This window comes from Phyllobates terribilis, unplaced genomic scaffold (genome assembly GCF_046119375.1).
Source record: "Phyllobates terribilis strain yellow unplaced genomic scaffold, ASM4611937v1 Scaffold_1__5_contigs__length_1240528914, whole genome shotgun sequence".
NCBI classification, from domain to species: domain Eukaryota; kingdom Metazoa; phylum Chordata; class Amphibia; order Anura; family Dendrobatidae; genus Phyllobates; species Phyllobates terribilis.
Genome location: NW_027362761.1, coordinates 536,667,985 through 536,683,721, shown reverse-complemented (window position 1 = coordinate 536,683,721; position 15,737 = coordinate 536,667,985). Strand labels below are relative to the sequence as shown.

The 15,737-nt window shown below is 39.7% G+C and overlaps 1 protein-coding gene across 3 annotated transcripts in view; it reads left to right on the top strand.

Annotated features, from left to right (window-relative positions):
* The window catches only part of PHF24 (PHD finger protein 24), a 179,765-nt gene extending 168,681 nt beyond the window's left edge, over window positions 1-11,084 (top strand). For all 3 annotated transcript variants that reach the window (XM_073680350.1, XM_073680349.1, XM_073680348.1), the window contains exon 8: window positions 6,594-11,084. In XM_073680350.1, the coding sequence (XP_073536451.1) occupies window positions 6,594-6,690 (97 nt within the window). In that variant the 3' untranslated portion in view covers window positions 6,691-11,084. The remainder of the gene's footprint in view (window positions 1-6,593) is intronic.
* The last annotated feature ends 4,653 nt before the right edge of the window (window positions 11,085-15,737 follow it).

Genomic DNA, 15,737 nt, shown 5'->3' with positions numbered 1-15,737 from the left:
ATCTTCAAAGTGCAATTCCAAATACAAGTAGTGTTAGGGCTTGTTCACACGTTGCGTTTTTATTGTGTTTTTTGCCCTTTTTATTCTGCACATTTTTGACGGGAAAAAAACTGTTTACAGTACCAGAAAAGTGATTGAGATTTCTGAAATCTCATGCACATGCTGCTTATTTTTTTCTTGCAGATTTGAAGCGGTTTCAGATCTGCAACATGTCAATTCTATCAGCGTTTTTCACCTGTTCAAATGAATGGAAAAAAGCTCATCAAAAACACATGCAAAAATAAAAGCTTACTTTATGCTGAGTTTTTCCTGCCAAGAGACATGACTTTGGTGCTGAAATGTCTACAGCAAATACATATCGTGTGCACAGAATCTTATACGGGTTTCAAAGGATAAGAAACATTTTGAACAACCTTTTTCAGATCACAATGTAGAGCAACATGTCTTGATGTTAGTTATGATTCTTTAGGAATAATCTTGACATATTTTGAGTTATTCATATGGATTTTATGCAAAATAATTGCTGAAAACAATTCTGTGTCCAGCTCTTAAACAAGGCAGCTCTTTCATCCTCTTTCTCAGCAAGAAGTCCCAGCACAATCTCCAGACCAATATACAGTGGGTACGGAAAGTATTCAGACCCCTTTAAATTTTTCACTCTTTGTTTCATTGCAGCCATTTGGTAAATTCTAAAAAGTTCATTTTTTTTCTCATTAAAGTACACTCTGCACCCTATCAGAAAAAAACAGAAATGTAGAAATTTTTGCAAACTTATTAAAAAAGAAAAACTGAAATATCACTTGGTCATAAGTATTCAGAACCTTTGCTCAGACATTCATATTTAAGTCAAATGCTCCTTGAGATGGTTCTACTCTTTCATTGAAGTCCATCTGTGTTTATTTTAACTGATAGGACTTTATTTGGAAAGGCACACACCTGTCTATATAAGACCTTACATAGTTACATAGTTTATAAGGCCGAAAAAAGACAAGCGTCCATCCAGTTCAGCCTATTTCTTGTGCACTGCAGCTATTCCGCAGCGTTGATCCAGGGGAAGGCAAAAAAAAACCATGCAGTATAGGCCAATTTACATCATTGAGGAAAAATTCACTTCCCGACACCAATCTGGCAATCAGATTAAATCCCTGGATTAATTAACTAAGCATAAGATGTAATTTTATTGTTCTCAAGAAAGGCGTCCAGGCCTCTCTTGAACTCATTAAGTGAGTTGGACATCACCACTTCCTCTCCCAGAGAGTTCCAGAGTCTCACGGCTCTGACCGTAAAGAATCCCCTTCTATGCTGGTGCAGGAACCTCCTTTCCTCCAGACGCATAGTGTGCACCCTCGTCTTTGTCACCATCCTTGGTATAAACAGGTCATGGGAGAGATCTCTGTACTGCCCCCTGATGTATTTATACATGTTTCTGAGGTCACCCCTAAGCCTTCTCTTTTCCAACGTAAATAGGCCTAATTTTGACAACCTCTCTGGGTATTCTAGTCCCTCCATTCCCTTTATTACCTTAGTCGCCCTCCTTTGTACCCTCTCTAGCTCCAATGTCTTTCCTGAGCACCGGAGCCCAGAACTGTGCACAGTATTCTAAGTGCGGCCTTACCAGCACTTTATACAGAGGAAGAACAATGTTCTCATCATATGCCCCTATTCCTCTTCTGATGCATGCCATGACTCTATTTGCCTTCGCAGCTGCTGCCTGACACTGGGCACTCCAATTTAATTTGCTATTAACCAAGACGCCCAGGTCCTTCTCCATGTCAGATTTCCCCAACGGTTTCCCATTTAATATGTATGGGTGACTGCTGTTTTTCTTTCCCATGTGCATGACCTTACATTTATCGGCATTGAACCCCATTTGCCATTTTTTGGCCCAACTCCCCAATTTATCTAAATCCTCCTGTAGCTGTGCCCTATGCTCATCTGTATTAACTTCTTTACAAAGTTTAGTATCATCTGCAAATATTGCTATTTTACTATGCAACCCTTCCACTAGATCATTAATAAATATATTAAATAATATAGGGCCCAAGACAGACCCTTGAGGCACCCCGCTAGTAACCCTGACACACCCTGAGCTTACTCCATTGATAACCACCCTCTGCTTTATATCACTCAGCCAGCTATTTACCCACTTGCACACATTATCCCCCAGACCAAGCATTCTCATTTTATATACCAACCTTTTGTGTGGCACGGTATCAAACACTTTGGAGAAGTCAAGGTATACAACATCCACTGACTCTCCCCGGTCCAGCTGTGAGCTCACCTCCTCGTAGAAGGCGATCAGGTTTGTTTGGCAGGAGCGATCCCTCATGAATCCATGTTGATATGGAGTTAGACAGTTATTATCATTAAGATATTCTACAATAGCATCTCTAAGAAATCCTTCAAACAATTTACCCACAACAGACGTTAAGCTTTCTGGTCTATAGTTCCCAGGGTCACTTTTAGACCCCTTTTTGAATATTGGTACCACATTTGCTTGGCGCCAGTCTAGTGGGACAGTCCCTGTCCATAAAGAGTGCTTGAATATAAGATACAGCGGCCTGTCTATCACATTACTTAATTCTTTTAGTACCCGGGGGTGTATGCCATCTGGGCCTGGTGACTTGTCTATTTTGATATTATTTAGGCGTTTCTGAACTTCCTCCTGGGTTAGGTGGGTGATATTTAGCGGAGGGTTTACTTTATCACTCTGCATTTCCTCCGATAAATTGTTTTCTTTTGTGAAAACAGTGGAGAAGAAGCTATTGAGTAGGTTTGCTTTACCCTCATCGCCCTCTATGATTTTACCCAGGTTATTTTTCAATGGGCCAACATCATCAGTTTTAATCCTTTTACTGTTTATATAGTTAAAGAACAGTTTGGGATTCGTTTTACTTTCCTTGGCAATTAGTCTCTCTGTCTCCTCTTTTGCTATTCTTATTTGTTTCTTACAGATTTTGTTTTTTTCCCTATAAGATATTAGCGCTTCCTCGCTGCCTTCTTGTTTAAGTTTACCAAAAGCCCTTTTTTTGTTTTTCATTGCCCTCTTGACTTCCTTATTTAGCCACATTGGCTTCCTCCTATTCCTAGCCCTTTTATTCCCATAAGGTATGTACCTTCTACAGTGACTATGTAGGACTGTTTTGAAAATTTCCCATTTTCTATCCGTGCTCCTATTAATAAAGATACTATCCCAGTCTATAAGGTGAAGGGCATCTCTTAGCTCATCAAACTTTGCCCTCCTGAAGTTCAGTGTTTTTGTGACTCCCTCACAGCTCACAGTGCACGTCAGACCAAATGAGAATCATGAGCTCAAAGGAACTGCCCAAGGAGCTCAGAGACAGAATTGGCCAAGGATACCAAATAATTTCTGCATTACTCAAGGTTCCTAAGAGCACAGTGGCCTCCATAATCCTTAAATGTAAGAAGTTTGGGACCACCAGAAGTCTTCCTAGACCTGGCCGTCCAGCCAAACTGAGCAATCGTGGGAGAAGAGCCTTTGTGAGAGAGGTAAAGAAGAACCCCAAGGTCTCTGTGGCTGAGCTCCAGAGATGCAGTAGGGAGATGGGAGAAAGTTCCACAAAGTCAACTATCACTGCAGCCCTCCACCAGTCAGGCCTTTATGGCAGAGTGGCCCGACGGAAGCCTCTCCTCAGTGCAAGACATATGAAAGCCCAGATAGAGTTTGCTCAAAAAAACATGAAGGACTCCCAGACTATGAGAAATAAGATTCTCTGGTCTAATGAGACGAAGATAAAACTTTTTGGTGATAATTCTAAGTGGTATGTATGGAGAAAACCAGGCACTGCTCATCACCTGCCCAATACAATCCCAACAGTGAAACATGGTGGTGGCAGCATCATGCTATGGGGGTGTTTTTCAGCTGCAGGGATAGGACGACTGGTTGCAATTGAAGGAAAGATGAATGCGGCCAAGTACAGAGATATCCTGGATGAAAACCTCTTCCCGAGTGCTCTTGACCTCACACTTGGCCGAAGGTTCACCTTCCAACAAGACAATGACACTGAGCACATAGCTAAAATAACAAAGGAGTGGCTTCAGAACAACTCTGTGACCATTCTGAACTGGCCCAGCCAGAGCCCTGACCTAAACCCAATTGAGAATCTCTGGAGAGACCTGAAAATGGCTGTCCACCAACGTTCACCATCCAACCTGACGGAACTGGAGTGGATCTGCAAGGGAGAATGGCAGAGGATCCCCAAATCCAGGTGTGAAAAACTTTTCCAAGAAGACTCAAGGCTGTACTAGCTCAAAAGGGTGCTTCTACTCAATACTGAGCAAGGGGTCTGAATACTTATGACCATGTGATATATCAGTTTGTCTTTTTTAATAAATTTACAAAAATTTCTACATTTCTGTTTTTTTTCAGTCAAGATGGGGTGCAGAGTGTACTTTAATGAGAAATAAATGAACTTTTTAGAATTTACCAAATGGCTGCAATGAAACAAAGAGTGAAAAATGTAAAAGGGTCTGAATACTTTCCGTACCCATAAAAACTACGTGTATCCTGCTAAGCTGTGCTTTTAATTGTGAGAGCATAGGATAACAAATCATCAAAAAATGATGTTCCCATTCTGGTGGACATCTAATAATGGTATCCTTCTGTCTATTCCTTATTTGCTTTAAAGGGAATCTGTCAACAGGTTCTTGCTATGTAGTCTGAGAGCAGGAAGATGTAGGGGCTGAGACCCTGATTCCAGGGATGTGTCACTTACTAGGCTGTGTGTTGCTGTTTCAATACAGGCAATGTTTTATCAGCAGGAGATTATCATTACAGGACTAAGTGTCTCGTGCCTCCTAATCCAACCCAGCCCTCACCACAGATTACAGTTGTCTTATCACTATACAGTAAACAGAAAGCAGCCAATCAGTGGTGTGGGCGGGGTTATACAGGTCTCAGCATTCCGAGCTCTGCTAGATCTGCTGCAGAGAAAACTGTGATTCTATCACAACTGATGCACCCAGTAAGTGACAAATCACTGGAATCTGGGTCTCTGTCCCTACATCATGCTGCTGTCAGATTACATAACAAAAACCTGTTGACAGATTGCCTTTAATAATTGTACCGAAATGGGCATGAATTAGTCATTTATATAGAAGGATTTAGCAGAGTAGTTTCTACAGAGCCCATAAATCACAGGACAAATTCCCGCTGCATTCCCATAAATTATTTCCGAAGATCCAGTATCATTAAATAACATTTAACATCTAATTTTCACCAGTTTTGTTACTTTTCACTGTAATTACTGTGTCTGGTTGCAGTGTACGACTCAGCCTTAATTTATTACCGTGTGTTAAAATGTTTAAAGACCTTACTACGCCTAAATTATACATCTAATAAAAATCTGCCTGACGGAAATTACAACTTGAGCTGAGAACATTGCCAGATTTGGCAGCCAAGATAAAACCATAAAATAAAATGATAATTGTCAACATAAAAGAGAAACGTCTTTATCAAAGCTGAGAAAGAGGAAGAAATATAGATTGATAGACACTGTGGGAATGTTCCCAAGACATGTGACAAATGTGTCCTCGTAACCCAGCGGGCCTAACTGAAGCCCATGGACTATTTGTATAATATCTGACAGGCTGATTTACTGTATAGTAAAGCATTGCCATTTTCCTTCTCCAAGACTTTTCTTTAGCTGCACCATTTTTTTCAAATGCACTACCAAACACAGTCAGATGAATTACCAACATCCACAGATTTAAGTATGCCCTTATAAACATCTTTTCATATGACAAATGTGTCCTCAGACCCTTGTGGGCCTAAATTATGCCCAAGAAGTATACATTTAATATCCCCCAAGCTGACTTTCTATATAAGAAAGCTATGCTTTTTTTTTAACTCTCAACTACAAGACTTCTCTTGAGCTGCACCATTTTTCTCGAATGCACTACCAAAGACAGTCAGATGAATTACCAACATCCACAGATTTAAGTATGCCCTTATACACATATTTTCATATGACAAATGTGTCCTCAGACCCCTGTGGGCCTAAATTATGCCCAAGAAGTATACATTTAACATCCCCCAAGCTGACTTCCTGTATAGGAAAACTATGCTTTTTTTTAAGATTTTACTTGAGCTGCACCATTTCTCTGAATTGTGTCACCCTCCGCTTACTTGAGTAGCAGAAATAGCTTTTGGACAAAAGTGGCCTTGTTTCTAGAAAAAAAAAAAAAACAGCCTTCCTTTTTCTGTTTAGGCTGATCTACACCTTACGTTTGGTCCCCAGCCAGACCGTGCTGCTAAAGATCACTGCACGCTGTTGCTGCATTGCAGCATAATGCAAATGAATAGGATCGCATTGCTACCCGCACAGTACTGAGACCGCAGCAAGCAAGTTACCTAAAATCCAACTACTTCCAAATTTTTGCAACTTGCTTGTCGCTTTACATTGTGTCCCATTCACTTACATCAGGCTGAGATGTTGCAGCAGCAAACCGTGATCATTGGCCATGCGACCTGTCAAGTGGATGTGTAAACTGTACAACCCCGTTAGCAAGTTTTATACAATTTTAATAGTGCAGTCAATTTGTTTTTGCTTTAATTGAAATGTCTCTTGCAGACAGGTGAACTGGGATGCCTTCTTGAGGGAGAATGTTCTTTATATTCTTGCTGCACGACCAAACAGTTCTGCTATCCACCTGAAGCCATCAATCTAAACCAGCAGGAACTCTGACCGGGTCAACAGAGTTGACTAACAAGTCCCCGACAACTGCCGACTGCATGAGTCACCGGAAGAAGAAAGATGGATTTTTGGCTACTGGAAGATGCCACTTTGTAGCTGCGCTAACACTCCAGTTACATTAGCCCTATCCATAGATGTCTTCCCCAATGAGCCCTTTTACAAATGACTTTATATTTTTAATAATTGACCACCTGGACGTTCTTACTGTTGATATTGGCTCCACACCCTGAAGGATCTCATGCAGCAATGTCACCCCTACTACAGCTTGGACCTCAAAACCAATGTATCTCACTAATTATTTATTTACTCTTGAGAGGAAGGACGTAGAGACCACAAAGTCCTAGCTTGGTAAGGACCAGTGTCGAGAATGTGCCAATGAAGGCTGATTCATGGCCTTTGGGTATAACTTTTGAGTCATGAAACCATTTGTCTTGCAGAAAAATGTTTTTCAAGTTCACAATAGTTTGTTCAAACACTTTTAGATACCTTCAAGGTTTTATTATGAGATTGTAGTTGAACCATTATTCATTTGGTGAGATTATCTGCCATTATATAATTAATCTATAGGAAAAATATCTTAACTCTGCACCATTTTAGCCTATATCAAAATTGAGAGGCTCCTCATAAATAGAAAGGTAGGTTAAAACATATCATTTGGTTAAATCAATGTAGTAGACCTGGATTTAAAAAACATCTGAATTTTTCAATGGAGATTCTACTTGTAATACCCTGTTTGACCACACGGAATGCTGTTAAAAAAGAACTCGTCTATAGACAAAGTGGAGCTCTAAGAAATTTCCTTCTGGCAAATGTATTGCGTAAACGTTCTTTGCATTTTTTTGCTTAGCAAGTCAGAAAGTAATTTTTTTAAAGCATGTCACAACATGAAAAGATATAAATTAAAAGCCAAAATTTGGAGACAATCAGACAAATGTCTTTTGAAAGGCAAATTGATGGATGATGGAATGTATTGTTAGGTATTAGGGTGCCAGTATCATGTTATATGATATCCTAGATGGATGTGTTCTTGTGAGTATGTACAGTAGACTTTACTTACCTACCTGCAAAGTTTGAGGGTCTATACTAGACCTTTTTATGTAATATTTTATCACTTTTGATTTTCTCAAAAACCATTAATTATTATTGTATATTGAAGTTGGGAACAGAAGTACAAAGTATAAAAAAAAATCCCATTACATTATTTAAAAAGCATTAAGCCATGAGAATGGAAGAATTGATGAATACCAAATCTTAAATCCTTTAAATGGGATAAATCAATGTTTTCACCCATAAGTGACCATGTAAATGACATGCTCACAACATATGTTAGACATAAACTATTTGTATTGTGTGCGTTTGTGCTGTTATGGATCCCAAGATTTTACAATCCTTTGCAGCAGCTGCCTGACACTGACCTTTCTACTAGTATTAAAAGGTCTATTTTGAATTACTTTACATTATTTGCATTCCACCGAATGAGCGAGTGGAATATTAGTTTACAAGTTGCATAAATGCGTAATGTAAAAACATAATTTATCATTTACATCGAAGCGCATGTCCACCGCAGAACACAAATTTACAATTTATATATATAGAAGTAAGGCTCTATTTACACTGCTTTCAGCATAACATTTGGTGTATGCTACAGTTTTGCCTATAAACTTTTACATCTGTCATTGATGTCTATTATAAAAAGGAAAAAAGTATTCTTGACATATATTTCAAACACTTTACTTTATGGACTCAGTGTGAGTAGAGCCTAAAGTACAGAAAAAGCTATTTTGGAAATGTATTACATTATGTATCTTATATTGAGTTACAGACTGTATTGTGCTGCAGAGCTGCATTCGTAATTCTGAAATCTTCAGCGCTAAAATCTCCGCCCAAAATTCCCTATTGTTTTAGTATTTGCATAGAATTTCTAATGATTTATACTTTTGAAAGTGAGATTTTTCCTTAAGAAACTTTAGAGTAATTGGCACGTGAATTACCTACAGAAAATGATGATGCACCCTACTGCATTCCTGGTTGACCCCCAGCTGTGTTCACTTCTCCTGCCTGTGTGTATCTGCTGAATTGGTTTTGACATTGTTCTGCCCCTGAGGAGTTGGTAACATGGGTGAATCTTAGGACTGATGGCATCTTGAGTCCTACAGACAGGTTGGGCAGCATAGGGCCTTGAAATGAAGTTCAGGCTTGAACAGTGGGAGTATCTGGTTATACCAGATCACAACCAATTAGGGCATTTTAGAAATATGGTAAGAAACTGGTTACTTTTTAAGAGATCTTCGTAAATGGTTACAATTATAAAATGCTTGTAAAAAAGTAAAGGTGCAATTTTTAATTCTATAGTTTACTGCTCATTGCCTAGGGTAATGGTCACCTCTGCAGTCTATCAGAGAAGGATGGTCTCCTAGCCAAGTAGTACACTGCTTAAAAGTTCTTTATTATACAGATTGTAAGCACTGCTTTAAAGCTAGCCAGTTTTGGAGCCCCTGCACCTCTTCCTGAAAGCTGCAGAGGCACTGTTGCCTTGAGTTTGGACAGGAAACCATTCAGACAAAGAGCATGAATTTGCTGCTGGTCTGAACTGTCAATCTTCAGGAGCACAATGCCCCTTCTGAGCAGGAAGCCTGGAGGCAGAGAAGTGGTGCAATTGAAAATTAGGCAACCCATTTAACTCTAAAATGGGTGTTTCCAGAACTAAAACATATTTTTATTTGATGACTGAGGGTCCCGCCATGGGGTCTTGTTTCCCCCATTGTAATGGAGTTGCGGACGCACATGTGGTGTATCACCCCATTCAAATTCTATTGTCTGACACAGATAGTAATCCTAGTACCCCAGGTTATATTACAGTTTCAATGCCATTTTTTGTATGATCAACTCCTTTAGGTGTCATTTATAAATAATATCGACAAATATGTGTTCCAAATTGCTCCACACATATTGTACTGTAGATGCGATGCAGGACATCACTGTGATTTTCAGTGACCACTCACACTGATGTATAAACGTAGGCCATATTTTCACATATTTTCCTGACTGTTTCTATTGATTTCCAGAGCAAAGTAATAGAATTTTCTTTTCAATAGGAACTGGAACGTGTCCATCTTACAATGGTATATCTGTATAGAAATGAACTCCGCAATTCTTGAGGGTTATTTTTCTTATTTTCCTCTAGACTTTGCTTTAAAAAGATGTTCCCTGTAAACTGATGTAAATTCTATGATGCTTTTCTGTACAATGTGTAGCAATCATGATGTATCTGGGTTGTTACAATGAGTCAGCAGCACTAGACTTTCTGTAGATGAATCTCTACTGTATATTTTACAATATAATTCAGCCTTATGAGAAGCACAGAGATGTTTGTCGCTGTTTGTTTTCCTGATTTATGCACATTCATTGTACATTTCTCCGAGGATCCGATAAAACGGATGATAAATGAACCGATTGTTACCAAAAAAAATACAGAGCCTATTTGTACAGTTTCTCCTGAATTAAACAGGGAGTGCAGTTCAAGGTATGTTCCTATACCTTACCCTTAAAGCATACCTGTTCTTCCACTGAAGACCTGTAGAAAAACATGTTTTTGCTGCCTTCCTCTCTGTCATTGGCTCATTTGGTGAGGTGGATTCGCTAAACCAAAGGTCAAAGTTAGCAACATGGAGCAACGGTAATGGTACAATGGACAGACCTTGCCGGACAGCACATGGATGAGTGAGGATCAGAACAGCGGGGTATAGTAGACAAATGGGATATAAACGGAGTCCAAAAGACAAAGAGCTGTTGATATACAGTACATAAGAACTTTAGATGTATGGTCAGTCCAAGACTTGCAGCAAGCAAATGATTAATGGCAGAGATGTATGCTATCAGTAGACAAAAGGTCAATGGCAGAGACATAATCAAAAAGCAAATAAAATGTTAACTGGAGGCGTAAGTGATGAACAGGCAACTGAACATTTGATTCCAGAGATGATTACACAAAGTTGCAGCCGTGTTTTAGTATGAACTGCTCCAGTATCGTAGATAAGAGTTTTTTATGCTTACAGCAGACAAATGGTTAATGACAGGTCTAAGCCAGGAAGTTAATGCGGATAGCTGATAAACAAGCAGGAAATTTCTGTAGAAATTAGTAGTCAGCTTAGAGAAATGGATGGTGAGGCAAACTCCAGAAGTACATGTGGAACTTATTGCAAAGCTTACTGAATACTCAGCACAGAGCTGTCTTAGTCAGCCTTAAAAGTCCTTGAGTGATGATATCAAAGGCAGCTGTCCAGTCACAGCAGTAACCCAGCATGGAATTTTCCCTTGGGAACTGGCCTTAGGGAAAATAATCAAGGGCCAGTTCTTGAGCCATGACAGGTGAGTAACAATTTTTCACACCATGTCAAAAATTATTTGTGTGCACATCATATATATGTCCTGAAAATTGTTTAGTTTTCATGTTTTGCAATTTTCTATCAATTTTTTTTAATCTGATGCAGGAATTTCCTCTCACTCACTAGCATTGCTCCTGCCATTGTCAAATCAACTGAAAGCCTGCTCCTTTGTATGTATGGATCTGTATGTAGTGGGTATCCATTGTAGTGATTAAAAGTCAAGAGAATTTTATTATGTCCTGTCTAAAGGGAAGCAAATGTCTGAGAGCTCTGCATTTCTCCGTGTAACTTTGATTATATAGACTAATCAGCCATAGCAGAAAAACCACTGACAGTGAAATGAAAAACATTGATTATATTGTATCATCACATTACAAAGGCACCTGTTAAAGGATGGAATGTTTTAAGCAGCCAGTGAACAGCCCTTTCTTCAAGTTGATTTTTTGGAATCTAGAAAAATTGGCAAGTGTAATGGTTTGAGTGACATTGACAACGCTAAATTGTGATAAATAGACGACTGGGTCAGAATATCTCCAAAATGTCAGGTCTAGAAGGTTGCTCCCAAGATGAGGTGGTTAATTCCTGACAAATGACAACCAGGGAAGAACAATCTAGGAATCGGCAAGCAAAAGCTAGCCTGTCTGGTCTGATCTTACAGAAGATATAGTGTAGCACGAATTGTTGAAAAATGTAAATACAGAGCAATGCAGCTTGTCTGAACTCTGACCATTCATAATGTCTAGGCTATTCACTTGCTACCAACACTAGTACCTATAGTTGGCACAACAGCATCAACACTGGACTATGGAGCAATGAAAGAATACACCCTGATTTCATGAGTCACATTTTTCTTTTACAGCATGTGGATGACCAGATGCATGTTCATCACATACTGGGGAAGAGGTGGCAGCAAGAGCACTATGGGAAGAAGCCAAACCAGTTGTCACGGGTGTGTCAGAGGTGACAGACAGTCGCCCTGCAGTTGGTTGCAGGAGATCTCCATGTTTGGCATTATAGACATCTTCTGAGATGAGAGGCTGTCTTTAGGACCCAGCGGCTACCTCCCTCTGGCTATTAGCTCACTGGCCTGGGTGTATAAATGCCTGGTGTGTCTGAGAGGGAGGTGCCGGCTATATTCATTTCTACTTGTGAGGCTTAGCAAGAGCAGTACTTCATCCTCTCTGGAGCTTGTGCCGTGTGCACATTTGGAGTCGTCTAAAGCTAAGCAATTTCCCCCTGTTTGTCTACCCTTGTTCTCTATAGAGTTTAGTGGAGCTCGACTAGTGCTCATCTCCTCCCATCCCTAGCCTTAGCCATAAGTCAGGGAAAGACAGGGCGAGGCACTCGTGCGGCGATTGCTGAGGAGGCAATATAGAGACGATAGTTGAGACAGGGCGACGCTAGACCAGACTAGGAGGTCTCCACTTCCCCCTTTTCCCTAGTGTCTGGGCTCCCTTTCCCTCTTCCCTCTGTGTTGCGCTAAGTCTTTACCACACCTGGCGTGACTGTAGTGGAGGCAGTGTGATGGCACAATGTTCTGTTGTGAAATCTTTGGTTTCACTATCTACTCCTCTTTGGTCAGACCTCATCTGAAATATTGTGTCCAGTTCTGGGTGCCACATTTTAAAAAAGATATTGAAAAACTGCAGCAAGTTCAGACAAGAGTTACCAGGATGGTGAACGGACTGCAAAGTATGTCCTACGAGGAACGGTTAAAGGATCTGGAAATGTTTAGCTTGCAAAAAAGAAGGCTAAGAGGAGACTTAATAGATGTCAGGGATGTCACAGTATAGAGGGATCATCTTTATTCTCATTCGCACATGGAAATACGAGAAGCAATGAAATGAAACTGAAGGGGAGAAGATATAGACTAGATATTAGAAAATCTTTTTGATAGGGTGATCGATGAGTGGAACAGGCTGCCACGAGAGGTGGTGAGTTCTTCAATGGAAGTCTTCAAACAGAGGCTGGACAGATATCTGTCTGAGATGGTTTCGTGAATCCTGCATTGAGCAGGAGGTTGGACACGATGACCCTGGATTTTCTTTCCAACTCTAACATTCTATGATCTAAAAATTATTGCAGACTTATCACATCTCTTCATGGCAGAGATATTCCTTAATAGCAGTTACCTCTTCCAGCAGGTAATATTCATGCCATACTGCAAAAATTGTTTAGAAAAAGTTTGCGCAAGCTGTAGATTTTGCTTCAAAATTCTCCACCTGTGGGATGTGTTGGAAAAAGTCCAATTCATAGAGGCTGAACTTCATCAATTCACGACGTCTCCATAGGTTTTGTAAAGTCCATGCGTTGATGCATCAGGCATACACTGAATTGTGATTTTCATCTTTCTAGACCACAAGAAATACAAAGGAAACTGTGTAGAAGATGCAGGTCCCACTAATAATACCTGCATCTATCTTGAGAACAGGGCCCATAGCATGCTGATGACTGTTAATAGTGGCACGGGTCCTGTTCTTGAGATGTATAAAACATGTGTATATGAAAAATCAAGTACACCCTTACTGCTTCCATAGAAACTAATAGGGTAAGTAACAGACTGGATCTATTAATCGCGTGCCCTTAATTGTTCAACAGCAAGTTACGGCATATCCTAACACATTGCCAAGTAGGAAAAGCATCTTGGTTTTAGAGAAGAAATTGTTTTTACCCATCAATCAAGGAAGGGTCATAATTCCAAACAATATAGAGTTCATCCTTCCTCAAGTTACAATGAAAAAGTTTTTATTACAAGTAGAAACATTCAAGACAGTTGACAGTTTTTACAGGAGTGGACATACCATCATATTCACCCCAATGTCAGCTTGTTCAATGCTCAGAGAAATTGCAAAAAAATAGAAGAGGATTAGAGAGAGGATTTGAAAACATTGAGGGATAGCAGCATAAAGAGCCAAATGAGAGAAAAAGCATAATCCTGATGAAGGAAACTTTTTTTCCAAAATACGTTGGCTGCAAGTTTGAATCGTCTGGACTTCTGTAGCTACTGGTGACAACAACCAACAATGCTAACTATGTACTACGTGCATGTCATAGTGATGCTGTCAGCTGGAGCTTACTTAGTATACATTAGGGAAGGGGAACATGGCTGTATAACTCGGATTAGGATCGCAACGCAATACTAGGACTGGCCGTCAGCTCTCCTGACCCAAGCTTGACAGCTACATAGAAATACGTGCTGTCATGCTCAGGTCGGGAGAGCCAACGGCCAGTCCGAGCATGCGTTGCAATCCTCTTCCGAGTTATATGGCCGTCTCACTCTTCCCTTAGACTGAGACTAGTAACACACTTTATGCAATTAAAATTGAAGGAAAAACAATCCTTTATCATAGAAAATCTGAGTAACCTGCCTGTTTCAGCTGAGCTGGGCCTAATTTGACATATTCCTGTTTTGACTCTTTAATATGTTCAATTGCTGTTTGGAGATTGCTTCAGTTCTGTATCTTCTGTGGCCATAATCTTCTCAAACTTATGGGATCATTTGCATCTGCTTCTGGTTAACCCATCATTTGCGATAAACATCATGAACTGTTATTAGAGTCTGACCACATTACTTCCATTTGCTGCTGGTTAACTCATTGTTTTCTGCAAGCACCATGAACTTCCATGTTCATATCTATAAAATGCTAATTAAAATCATAGTAATCTGTACAAGCTTCTCCATCTTAAAAAAAAAAACCACCAAGATGAAATGTAATTTTGTAAACACTAGGAAAATTCTAGCAATTTTACAGAATGTACAGGAATTTATGGAGGTTTAGCACTGCGAGGAAAGTACGAGACGCACGAAACATAAAAGGAATGAATGCAGCAGGACACCAGCTGATTAGGAGAGAGAAAGGTATTAACCAGAGTTCAGCAAAATTGTGAATTTTGTAGTTGCTCATTCTGAGGCTTGCTCAAATTAGTGGCTTGGAAACAAGTAGAGTTAAAAAACAGGAGTTGAAATATGGAGTTCAAGGTTTTTAAGTACTTTGGTAATAGGAAAAACGATGATCCAGCTCCACAGACTCCAATAGTAAAAACAAATGTCTTTTATTTAGAATTTTTTAAAAATATCCAGATGGCGATAATGTAACTCCAGCTGGTGGAAGAACAATACTAGAAGGGAAACACAGGGGCACCAAGGAGGGGTGCGCTACCAGACGCGTTTCGAGCGAAGACCACTCTTAAACTTGGTATGAATAAGTGTCAGACATAAGGGGAGGAACCCTTCTTATGCTGGAACTAATCAAGAAAAGGTGCTGCAGGTGTGTAACAACCCAAGATAACAGAAAAAAAAATATATATATATTTTTTTGTAAGAGTGGTGAATTAAAAAGCAACGCGAATTTTAAAAACAAGAATGAGACACCAAGTCAATAATGTAACAAGAACTCTTTTCTATAGATTAAGCCTGAGGGAATTCTAGTATCCAGTACAAAAATCCAAAACGCCTCCCTATTTCTGAGAGTATTTTGTGTGTCTCCGCCACGGGTGTGGCGGGGAACATGTTCTATAGCATAAGCTAATAAGCCTTTAGTGCATTTATTATGACAATTAATAAAATGTCTGGAAGCACCAGACATACTACGATTAGATTGATGGGAAATATCATATAAATGTTCCCTCAGCCGTA